Source organism: Coniosporium apollinis, assembly GCF_000281105.1.
Source record: "Coniosporium apollinis CBS 100218 chromosome Unknown supercont1.54, whole genome shotgun sequence".
Taxonomy (NCBI): Eukaryota; Fungi; Ascomycota; class Dothideomycetes; genus Coniosporium; species Coniosporium apollinis.
Genome location: NW_006913316.1, coordinates 144,958 through 156,416, shown reverse-complemented (window position 1 = coordinate 156,416; position 11,459 = coordinate 144,958). Strand labels below are relative to the sequence as shown.

The following is an 11,459-nucleotide window of genomic DNA, read 5'->3' as shown; positions in this document are numbered from 1 at the left end:
TAATAGACTAATAGTAGAGAAAGAAGAGAACAAACTTAGCTAATTATCTAATCTATAGACTTAAGACTTTAAAATAAAACTAAAGCTAGAAAAAGAATAGTATTATAAGTTAGAAACTAATAAACTAGTTATATATTAGCTATTATAAGCTAATATATAATATACTTTAAATAGCTTAATATTCTCTATTTAATCTCTAATTGAGCACGCTTAGATAAATAGAGTAGATAAAGTAAATAGAGTAAAGTATAAGGATATTTACTTTAGGCTATAGTATATAGATAGTGCTATTTTTATTTCTTAGAATAGTGTACTTAACTTAATATAAGATTCTTATATCCTTATAATATATCTAATTATATCTAAATAATATTAGTTTAAGCTATTAAGAGCTTAAGTAAGATTATAAAACTAAGACTTTAGATAGTTTCACGTATTTAGTAGCTTTAGGTCGATAGTAGTAAGGTATGAAGATAGTTACACGCGCTTGCATATAAGGTAAGCTAGTTCTAGTAGCATGCGCTAACTAAAAACCTAGCTTTTATGCCGATGGGAGTCCCGAACCCTCAACTCCCTATAGTAACCTCAGGTGTAAAGCCGCAGCCTTTTACGTCGTCTCGACTACTATCAAATTGTCTTTGTAATCTAGTATAGCATGGTGTTGACGGCCATGCTGTACAAAGATGGACCCCGCAACAGCAGGTGTCGCTTTCGTTGGATTCGCCGCTAGCCTAACCACGCTTCTCAGCCTCGCGGTAATGAGTGCTCAAACACTTTACAGCCTGCGCGAGAAGTTGAAAAGCGCGCCAACCGAAGTCCGATGGCTTGAGCAGAGTCTTAAGATTTACGCCAATCTTCTCAAGGAAATCCAAACGCAGCATGCGAATGCGGTGAAAAGCGGCTCCGTCTGCCTAGAGGAGCTGTGGAAGAGTTCGATGGTGCAGATGCAGGATGACTTTACGGGCTTGGAGATTACTGTTAAGAGACTCCATCGCTTGTTGAGTGAGGGTGGTTTGTCGCAAATGGCCATTCGACTGAGAATACGCCATGTTTTTGATGAAGAAACAGCTGCTAAGCATCGGGCTAAGGTGCTAAGTCACATTCAGACTCTCACATTGTTGTATACCTTTATTTCCGAGTAAGCAATTCCTGTTTCGCGTGCTGTATACCCTAGCTGTCTAACGCAGTCCAGCCGCAAGATGGATAGACTAGCTATAGAGACCCGCTCCGGCTTGTCAAGCAGCGAAAATAGGCTTCAGATGGTGTCTACTAAACTAGACACTATGACGACTTCTAACCAGCAAGATGCTCAATATCAACAGGAGCTTCTGGAACGCATAGACCGGCGCCTAGAAGACATGCAGTACAAGCTGCATTTATGGTCCCTGGACAACTATATGGGTGGGCTGGCCGCGTTTGGTTTGTCTAGTCAACCCAGGCTATCCGAAACGGGGTCCTCTGGATGGGCAGGTCAGCAGCACTCGACACCCCGCATGTGTTGCACTAGCGAAAGTGCTTTGTTCTGGAAGGGCGCCTATACTACTTCTTGCGCTCCTTGCAACCTCTCTCCCCCCGATCGACGGGCTTCAAACACAGGCCGAGTAACCATTGCATCTACCGAAGCAACTGATTTGCATATATTCGAAGAATTCGCGGGCTGCATTAAAGGTTCGAAACACTATCATACGGTATTTGACCACTTACTATATACTTTAGCTGACACTCGACAGGCTATCAGTTGCTGTGCGACTGTAGGGGATTTCCACAAGATCATCAATACCTCCGTGTGAGACTCAAGCTTGAGCAAACGCGACTTCTGAACTGGGGTCGTGTCGCACAAGTCAAATTCGGTCAGGGATTGGCACTGAGCAATGAAGTCAAGCTCGCCTTGCGCCATCTTCTGAATGAGAATCGCGATATGCTTGGCCACTTTGGGAGATTTGATGAGACCGGCAGACCATTACGGATGGCTCTCATTGCCGAGGTTTCTAAGCCACTCGATGTCGACGCGCCGTCTTCACCGGGACAGCTGGAAGCATTTACGGAGTTTCACCGTCGGTTTCCCGAACTAGACACATTCTCCATGGCAGCAATCACCTACGCAGAGCGCCATCATCGATATCCAGGTAGACTTAGATGGATATCGTGGGACCGAAGAAGGACTGAGCAACTGATTGAGCGACTCGCTATAAGCAACGATCGCATGGAGGGCATTATGAGCGCTCAGCATGTGCAGGCCCTTATTGAATTGCGGAAGCGATCGGACTTCCAAATCATGCAGCTCAATAGCAAAGTCAGCCATCTCGTGGAAATCTTCGAGGCCGCCTACGTGCTTCGCGAACTAGGTGGAAGGTCTGCATTTTATAACTCTCCAAAAGGCGGACTACCAGAGGGTGAAGTAACTTCGAACCCCATAATTCACTCCGAGAAACAGGAGCTGGCTTCTCTTGCGCAATTCAAGGTTCTACGCTCCGCGATCGACGCAAATTCCCTGAGTGATGAACTGGTTTATGCTCTTAGGCTTGATCGTTCAGCTGAAGAGGTTATTGACGTCGAGTTATCCAGGTCAGCCATCCAGCTTCTCGCTGAAGGAAAAGAGGCTGAAGACATTGGACTACGACCGGAGGCGTACTACGGGACCGAAACTAGAGAAAAAGTCTGGATAGAATGGAAACCATACGACCCGCAGCCACTTGATGATGGCCCGGATCCGATTGTACTGCACCGGGTTCAGGCTCTTGTCGCATTGCTGAGGGATAACAGCAGATCGAAGCTATTCAAAGCGCCAGATTGTGTAGGGTACTTCCAAGACCGCAATCCTGACACGGGCGGAAACAATTGCAGGTTCGGCTTTGTTTTCAGACAACCTCTGAGCGGATGTTTCGCATCCCGGCCTGTCTCGCTTCTGGATGTTCTGCAAGACTCGGAGTTCTCCACGCCCCAAGTCAGCACACGCATCTCTTTGGCGGTAGCATTGGTAGAATCCATCGAGCGACTTCACACCGTCGACTGGCTACACAAAGGTCTTCGTAGTCACAACATCATATTCTTTCGCGATGAGCGTGGATGCGTCAATCTGCATGATCCTTACATAACTGGTTTTGAGTATTCTGTACCCGTGCAGAATGAAGACATGACCGAGAGGCCGCCCGAAAATCCCGCGTACGACATCTACCGCCATCCTATGGTCCAAGGTTATACGATTCGGACTCAGGATAACCTTTTCAAGAAAATTTACGATATTTATAGCTTCGGTGTCATCCTGCTGGAGCTGGCGTACTGGAAACCGTTGGATGAGATACTTGGCTTTCCTAATCTCAGGAAAGTACGGCCAAATCAAACAAGAGACACCCGACAGCGGCTGTTGCTGCAGAAAGAGTTCCTCGGTTGCGCGAGGACATCCATGGGAGACACGGTGGTGACTGTCGTGAGGATGTGTCTGGAGGGGCCGGTGGCATTTGGGGTCGAGAACGGTACTGACGAATCGGACCCTTTGGTAGCTTTACGGCTGCAGGATGCCTTTTATGAGCGGGTTGTCAGACAACTTCAATCAGCGAAGCCTTGAGTTGGGGCTGCGAAATATCCCATCGGCTGGTGAGATATATATTTCAACCAATCAGATTGCGCCATTTGGCCGGGTCTCCGCATCAAATTTGCTAAGCACTCTATCTCGCGCCTCGACCGGCGCCTTTGCTTCTTGGAGCCTCTTTTCGTTCTCTTCGCGCGCTTCTTGGCTAGGCTCGTCGCTCTGCTTCTTACGCAGCAATCGTGCATAAAATTTTTGCAGGTCCCGAAAGCGACATGATGTTTCGGCGTTACTCGAGTACACTTGTCTCGATCATCACCGGTCTCCACCTGCAGTAGAAGAGTGTAAGAGAGAGCTGTATTTCTATTTTCACTACCTCGAGGAAAGTGTTATCAATCTTTCTTTTTAGTTGTACACGTAAACTATATTAAGTTACGAACTCGCAACTTCCGAGTAAATATCTGTGAGATTGCAGCTGTTTCATAGCAGCGGCTCTCCAACGGCAACTGGATTATATCTTTGCGTCTTATGCCTTTGACGGTTCCCGGTTCGTTAATGTACATGGTAGATGACGGTAGATGATCACATAGTACTTGTGCAGTTCCTAAAATAAAGTTGGAGTCTATAAAGTCGCATTCTGCTGAGATGCTGGTTGCTCTTATTTCTGTCTATTGACATCTAAGTCCTTGGGCCATAATTGGCAAATCAAGCACCGAAGAGCATCTTGTACGGCTACAACACTTACACCTTCCAGAGAGTCATGGTGAACCTCACGCAGATCCTCAGTACGCTCATCGCAGCAAACCACGTCCTGGATCATCAAGGTGTCCTAGATGCATACGGCCACATCTCAGTCCGTAACCCAACCACCAACAACACATTCCTCCTCGCGAACGGACTCGCACCAGCGCTGGTTTCTTCGCCCACCGACTTGCTCGAGCACAATATTGACGACGCGTCCGCCATTAACAGTACATCCAATGGCTACAGCGAGCGCTTCATCCACAGCGAGATTTACAAAGCGTTTCCCTGGGATCAATAGCGTCATCCACAGCCACTCCGAGGCGGTGATCCCCTTCGGCATCTCAGGCGTAGCAATGCAGCCTTCGTACCACGATGCCGGCTTTCTAGGTACGTAGTTCGCCGCTTCTGCTATCTTCCTTTCATCACAATCGCCGAGTAGCCTTTCCTGACACTTGCGCAGGCGCTGAGGTGCCCGTATACAACATCGCAGACTTCTGTAATGCCACTGACACACAAGATCTGCTTGTGCGCAACGTCCGTCTTGGCGCAGCCCTGGCCTCCTGTTTCTCCGCTTCGAACACCACATACGCGAATGGGACCGACATCACCGGCGCGCCAGCTCATGTCGTTGTTCAACAGCAGAACCGCGGGCTCGTGATCGTGGGGCCGGATATTGTCTCCGCTGTCACACGTGCCGTGTACACGCAGGAGAACGTGCGGAATCAAACGAACGGTGTCTTGCTGGCTGGATTAGCTGGTGCAGCAGGACAACCGGCATCGGCAGGTGGTGCTGTTCAGTATCTGACACCGTGTGAGAGACAGGACTCGAACTTCAACGGAAGCTCCGTGGGATATCTCCGGCCGTGGACATTGTGGCTACGCAGGACTGAGGCCGATGGGTTCTATCATAACAGCCTGGGAAGTCCGTTGAGCAGCTGAGCGGGATGCTGTGGAATGGTCTGTGATGCAGCCCGGAAAACGCAGAGGGTCTTTTGTCCTACCAGTAGCTCTTTGCCTTTACGGCTTTTCCCCTTCCCGGGCCTGCCTGACTGACCAGAGAGATCCGTCCGGGCATAAACTCGGGCCTCGCATCGCCAATGAGGCCCGGTATCTTTTCCAAGATCTCCGCTTCGCGCTCGGTGCCGAAGTCCACCTCTAAAGCTTTCGGCAGCAGCCTTGCATAGTCGGCACCGAAACGGAACATCGAATAACCGTCGAGTGTCTCCGCCCACCTTCTTCGGAAGCCGAACCATACGCTTAGCACAATGGAGGTGATGCTCCAGACGGCGAGTAGCGCAACCACTATTGCAGGATGAACAGGGCCGGGCGTGAGAACTATGCTACGTCTATCCATCGTGAGGTTTGGGTTCAGCCACTCCCTATCCACGCTGTACTTCCCATCGTACATGAGCTGCAGCGCGTAGGTTGCGTGAGCACGGAGGACTGAGCGACGGAGCTCTTCCGCCTGCAGGTACGACTGCTGCAGTTTGCCGATAAGGCCTTTCCCGAACTCCGCAGGGAAGGTTGGTTGTGTGCGCTCGACTGACGAGAAGAGCGCCGCGTACCAGTCGAACTCCTCGAAAGGGCCTCCCGTCGTACTCAGGCCTGTAACAACATTGTCCATCGCCCAAGACAATCTGGGTGCAAACTTCTGATTCGAGAAGGCTCCTTCCGGAGTGGCCGTATCAGTGCGTCGAAAGTTCTTATAAGTAACGTAAGCCCCATCGATCTCCGCTGTACCCACAGCTGATGATGAAGTGCATCTCAAGCCAATGAGGTTAGCCTCTGTGAGGTTCGCTGGCGCAGAGACGCCGGCGATTGGGTAGTCGATAGAACTGTTAAAGAAATCCGACGCTAGCGGTAGTTCAACGCCTTCGACCTTAGTGAGGCCTTCAACTGTAGTGTTGAGCTGCTGCCACAATTGAAACTCAAGTACTTCCTCTACCTCAAGTCCGGGATATGCTTTGGCAGCGTTCCCGGCATAGCCGATGCCACTGCCCGGGAGATCCTGTGTGAATCTCACTCTCGGGAGATATCCTGCTGTGCTGCCGATTGCCAAACGCACGTTGACGTTTCTACGTGTGAAATCCAGATAATGCATATGAATGCTAGCTAACGCCTCAGGTTCATCGTATGTCCCCACTCTTCTGGCGGGTGGTTGCAGAATAGGCTCAAGACGCGAGTCATTCCGAAACTTGAGAATACCGAACTCAGATGCGGTTTGAACGATCGAGCAGTTATAGCGAAGAGCAAGACCCCACGCTCTTCCTGTGAGAGGCCGCTCTGCCTGGACTGGCAGAAACGCCTCCTCGATTCCATCCTCCGTAGGAAGCGTGTTCGGGGTTTCTTCGAGATAGTCCTGCCTGCGACCGGGGTTGAGTGTGTAGATTAGTCCAAGTCGAGGGAGTCGAGGCGTCACTGAAATGCTCCATCCGAGGGTAGCCCTTGCGACTGGGTCGTTACCTAGGCGTGCGTTGAAGTTCTCGAAGTTCTTCCCCATAACACGTGCTTCGTCATGCGAGTGCACATGACCATCGCCCGGCTCCATGCATAAACCCGATATTGGGATGGCGATGAAAGCGCTTGCACTCAGCATTGCAAGATAGTACCAGGTCCTGGAAGGCCATACAGTGATTCGTTTCTTTCCAGACCAATGTAAAAACGTATTTTTGGCTAGCTCCATCCAGCCACTTGGACCGCTCCATGTGTGTTCGCAGTGAGCCATCAGCTGCATCGCGTTCTTCGCCGCCCATGGAGGTTCCATGAGCATAGCTGCTTCCACACCAACCATGCCGAACTTTGCAAGATTCAACCCGACAGTGCTGATGATGAACCAGGAATAGAACACGAAGAGAGCATATTGGGGTCCGAACTGGACTGGGCTGCTGTTTTGAAGATAATACACCCATATGAATACGAAGTACGCCGTAACGAATGTTGGAGTCAAGATGGCTACAGCATTGCGGAGATAGAAGTGTCGCATCATATGCCTTGGTCCAACGAACTTGGGGGTTCTGGTTAGACTAGTCAGTCTTCCGTACCATGGGGGATCGAGCAAGGATACGCGGTTGTCAGAAATGAGGATGCTTTTTCTGCGAGATGGAGCAGAGATGCTATGGAGTCCTCCCAAATGAGAGGGAGAGACATTTCGCGGTCTACTCACCCCGGCGACTGCGTCTTGCTGCTCTCGAAGCCGGTGCCTGTCAAAAGCTGCTCTCTAGAAAACTGTAAGCCGAGTTACCGAAATCACGCATCAGATCCTCTAGTCATATTACCGGTCATCATCATCCCCATGTGGGTCCGAAGGTCTTATATCGCGCAAGGGGATTCCCATAATGTAGTGGGGTACGAAAGGCTCGTAAAAGACCGTTCTTCTACAACTCAGGTACGGCAAACTTTATGCTCCGGACGCTCGCAAATCCCAAGAAGCCTGGAGACAGGCTGTGGTCTTATCATGTAGAGCGGCTGCCATCCCATAGCTTACCCCCCAGCTTTGTGAGAAGCCTGCTAGCGGCGATGTATGCGAGATAACCAAATCATCGGAGCGCGCGGCCTGCCCAGAGCCAGCAGTCATTTGGGATAGGCTGCGAGTTCCATACACATCCCAGCGCTCCTTGACTCCAGTGATTGCTTTGTCATTTCGGCCCCCAAATTGCTGTGGGCAGTAGGCAGCAAGCACGGGAGCCTCCCGGGCTCTAAAGGAGACCCATGTGGGGATCCGGCGTAGCTTCCTTTCCGTAGTCGGCTCTCGTCAATACACAAGCGAAGCGGGTGTCGCGTGAGTTGCTTTTGACGTCGTTCATCCAGGGTGTGTGTGTTGGTGAGAACCTTGGCTAGGTACCTAGGTAAATTCCGGCCCGCAATCAACCCTGTATTCGCTCGTCACGTACATTTTTAGCACGACATGAGATGGTATTCTCGAAGATATATTAGCAATGTCTTCCCTTATATTCTATGATCTCCTCGCCCAACAGAAGCCATTAATTCTGGACGGTGCCCTCGCTACGGAACTCGAAGCCCGCGGCCTCGATCTCAAGGATCCGTCTTGGTCCGCCAAAGCGCTATTCGGAGAGGTGAGCATTGTGTTTCTAGTAGCGCCTATCCATCGGAATACCTTGAAGAGCCAAGGACCATTATCTAGTGCGAAGGCAAACGTGGCGGACAACAGCGCGAAAACTCACTAATGCTGCTCACCTAGACCTCATCCCTGATCCGCGATGTGCATCTCGATTACTTCAGCTCGGGCGCCGACGTCGCTATAACGACGAGTTATCAAGCCAGCACCCGCGGATTGCAGGAGCATCTCGGCCTCAGCCAGGATGAGTCAATAGAGCTGATCAAGAAGAGTGTGCGGCTTGCACAGGAAGCACGTGATATTTACCTCGCCGAGGAGGGATGTGCGAACGAGCCGGTGAGTGGATAAGTGCGTGTGAATCACAAAATCCAGCGTGGATTAGATTATTCGTGATCTGAGAGCGTTATGGGAGCAGGGTGGAGATTGTCAGGGCTTTGTCGTCTTTCTTTCTAGCCACGTGAGTAGAACTGGCCGTACTTGGAAGAGACCCGGCCCCATGGCATGAACCATTTACGGCTGTGTACAGCTACAGTCCCGCTCTCAACCACCAAGCTTCAGCCCACAAAATATCAACCCTGCTTGACGTGCTGGAGCCCGGCAAGATGCTGATAACCCTACCCGCCAACCCACCACACCAGCCCTCGCATCCCCTAGTCTAACATTCCCTAGTCACCAAAGCGACAATCGCTCTTCATCGCCGGCTCCATCGGGCCCTACGGCGCCTACTTAGCCAACGGCTCGGAATATACTGGCGCTTACTCCCTCTCCCGCACCGATTTTCTTGACTTCCACCGGCCGCGAATGCAAGCGCTCTTAGACGCCGGCGTCGACCTCCTCGCGCTCGAAACCCAGCCGTCCTTCCCCGAGATCCTTGCGCTTGTGGACTTGCTGGCTGAGTTTCCGGACGCGAGGGCCTGGGTCAGCATGACGTTGCGGGATGCCGAGACTTTGAGTGATGGGAGTGCCATAGCAACAGTGCTCGAGAGACTGAATAAATCGAGCCAGGTCCTTGCAGTGGGCGTCAATTGTGTGCCGGAGGATATGGTGACGGTGGCGCTGAAGCATATGCGAGGGTTGACGGGTAAGCCGCTCGTATGCTATCCGAACTCTGGCGAGGTGTATGACGCGGTGAGCAAGACCTGGGGCGGGACACGAGCGGAAGGCGAGAGGTTGGCGGAGAGGATAAGAGAGTGGAGGCAGGCTGGGGCGATGATCATTGGTGGTTGTTGTCGGACTGGACCGAAGGATATCCGGACCATTGTGAAGGCTTGCCGGGGGTCGCTCTTGTAGCGGTAAGATTCGCTTGAGAAGTTTCCCAACTGGGCCTTGTAGCTCCTTTCAACCTCTTCGAAAACAGGACGGGATACCCCCTGTGCTAGCTGTCTCTGTTGCGCAACAACCCCTGCTTTGTCCTCGCCCGCTCAATGATACCGATAGCAGCTTCGAAGGCCGAGCCAGGAGTGGACCACCGGCTCAGGTTGGCGGTGACCAGCTCTTGAACGTCCGACAGATCTTCCACCAGAAAGCTTAGATGCGGAGTTGAGTATGCCACGCAAAGCAGCAGCACAACGTCCAGAGCGCTGCGTGAGGCATGTCAGCATCTCGTTCGTACGCGAGCTGGTCTTTAGGGCTCTAACCGGCGGCGCACTTACGTTTGAGACAGCGTCCATAGGTAAGGCGACCTTTTGCGCAAAACCTGGCTCATGCTGAGCAAGAAAAGCCTGCAGTCCTCGACGCACGCTTCACACGCCTCCAATAGAGGGACCGGCGTGTTGCTAGAGGCCTCTTCTGAAGCGTACAATAGAAGTGGCCGCTGTAATGCAATTCTAGCAGCATAGTACCTAGCGCGCAACATCTTCGTCTGATCACTGGTGGCTTCAACTACTTCGAGAGACGGCTTGATCTCTGTGGGCAGCTGTTCCAACAAATCGTCAAATTGGCATAACAACTGTGACGTCCTGCGGAGCAGGCTGTTGTGGGGTTTCTCTGGCGGTTTCTCCGGGGGTATCTCGTCCTCTGGAAATGCGCCGGGAATGTTTTGTGGCAGATCAATGCCAGGACGATCGTCTTCGCACTGGGTATCCTTGTTGTTTATCAGCTGTCGGAGATGGACTTCAGCCGCAAGGAAAGTTGCTTCGGCCATTTCATCATCGCTGTTATTTGGAAGAGGAAGGTCGTTCTTGAGATGTTGTAGGCAACTGGACGGCAGATCGAAGCATGCTCGGAGGTCGCTACAGCTAGTTAGTACACGCTTTGTGTAGCGTTTTGTGGTTGATAGCACCTTTCGAGCACGTAGCACGTCCAGTAAACGCAGAGCTCTTCCTCATTATAGCCTATCGACTTCCTATCTCTGCTTTGCGAGAGTCAGCATGGAGTTTAATTCTCAGCTGTCCAGACTTGCTTTGCCACTTACCCATGGAACAGATGCTGCAGATTCGTTGCGGCTTGTGAGATGCACTTCCAGCTCTGCAGCGGCCGCCCGAGGTAAGCAAACCATACTGCAGCCAGCGTCCAGGCCTCCGATAGCTCCACTCTAGGCTGTATGCACAACGTGGAGATGTTCATCATGATCTTCAGTGCTGGACTCACGAAAATTGAGCCCACGTGATCGAATTGACCACTAAGAGGCACGCCCGATTTTGATGTGGTTATGGCGGCTAAGGCGCTAATACAGAGGCATATGGCTGACTCAATCGTACTCTGGAGTCCGTCGCGGAGGACGTCCCTCTGATATCTGAGGAGGACGTCAAGGCCGACAAGTGGAAAATATGGAAACACGTTGGAGATGTAGTCTGCAATGAAAATATCGATGGATAAAGGCTCGAGCGGAGGGATCTTCAACGATGAAGCCAGAGATAAATCAAATTTGGACGGAAGAGGAGCTGTGACTTCGACTTGGTAGATGTAGTCATCCGGGCAACTCCCAAGCATTGCTCGTATCTTTGGATGCGAGAGAAGCCAGGCGGTTGGCGGAACACCATCTGGGATGTGATGCGGATGCGGCTCCTCTGTTACAGTGTCTCCCATAGCCTTACTCTTGCACATCTGGAGACTCCGCCCTCTAAATGGCCCTCTTCGGGGATGACGAGGCCAAACCGCGGAAGGCGTTTCCGG

At 51.4% G+C, this 11,459-nt stretch overlaps 6 protein-coding genes across 6 annotated transcripts; 4 read left to right on the top strand and 2 right to left on the bottom strand.

Annotated features, from left to right (window-relative positions):
• Nucleotides 1-683: 683 nt before the first annotated feature.
• W97_08342 (uncharacterized protein) lies at nucleotides 684-3,565 on the top strand (the record flags this gene model as incomplete). Its single annotated transcript, XM_007786283.1, has 3 exons — nucleotides 684-1,138; nucleotides 1,193-1,419; nucleotides 1,731-3,565. The coding sequence occupies 3 exons, from the start codon at nucleotides 684-686 to the stop codon at nucleotides 3,563-3,565; spliced, it is 2,517 nt and encodes an 838-aa protein (XP_007784473.1).
• Nucleotides 3,566-4,286: 721 nt separating this feature from the next.
• On the top strand, nucleotides 4,287-4,568 carry W97_08341 (uncharacterized protein; the record flags this gene model as incomplete). Its single annotated transcript, XM_007786282.1, has 1 exon — nucleotides 4,287-4,568. One exon carries the CDS (start codon nucleotides 4,287-4,289, stop codon nucleotides 4,566-4,568), a length of 282 nt encoding a protein of 93 aa, XP_007784472.1.
• Nucleotides 4,569-4,623: 55 nt separating this feature from the next.
• On the top strand, nucleotides 4,624-5,209 carry W97_08340 (uncharacterized protein; the record flags this gene model as incomplete). Its single annotated transcript, XM_007786281.1, has 2 exons — nucleotides 4,624-4,657; nucleotides 4,731-5,209. The coding sequence occupies 2 exons, from the start codon at nucleotides 4,624-4,626 to the stop codon at nucleotides 5,207-5,209; spliced, it is 513 nt and encodes a 170-aa protein (XP_007784471.1).
• Nucleotides 5,210-5,267: 58 nt separating this feature from the next.
• On the bottom strand, nucleotides 5,268-7,604 carry W97_08339 (uncharacterized protein; the record flags this gene model as incomplete). Its single annotated transcript, XM_007786280.1, has 3 exons — nucleotides 5,268-7,284; nucleotides 7,434-7,487; nucleotides 7,546-7,604. 3 exons carry the CDS (start codon nucleotides 7,602-7,604, stop codon nucleotides 5,268-5,270), a joined length of 2,130 nt encoding a protein of 709 aa, XP_007784470.1.
• Nucleotides 7,605-8,205: 601 nt separating this feature from the next.
• Nucleotides 8,206-9,635, top strand: W97_08338 (uncharacterized protein; the record flags this gene model as incomplete). The annotated part of the gene is made up of 3 exons (XM_007786279.1): nucleotides 8,206-8,343; nucleotides 8,469-8,681; nucleotides 9,015-9,635. The coding sequence occupies 3 exons, from the start codon at nucleotides 8,206-8,208 to the stop codon at nucleotides 9,633-9,635; spliced, it is 972 nt and encodes a 323-aa protein (XP_007784469.1).
• An 85-nt stretch (nucleotides 9,636-9,720) lies between these two features.
• Nucleotides 9,721-11,276, bottom strand: W97_08337 (uncharacterized protein; the record flags this gene model as incomplete). The annotated part of the gene is made up of 4 exons (XM_007786278.1): nucleotides 9,721-9,925; nucleotides 9,998-10,576; nucleotides 10,627-10,695; nucleotides 10,759-11,276. 4 exons carry the CDS (start codon nucleotides 11,274-11,276, stop codon nucleotides 9,721-9,723), a joined length of 1,371 nt encoding a protein of 456 aa, XP_007784468.1.
• Between the last annotated feature and the right edge of the window lie 183 nt (nucleotides 11,277-11,459).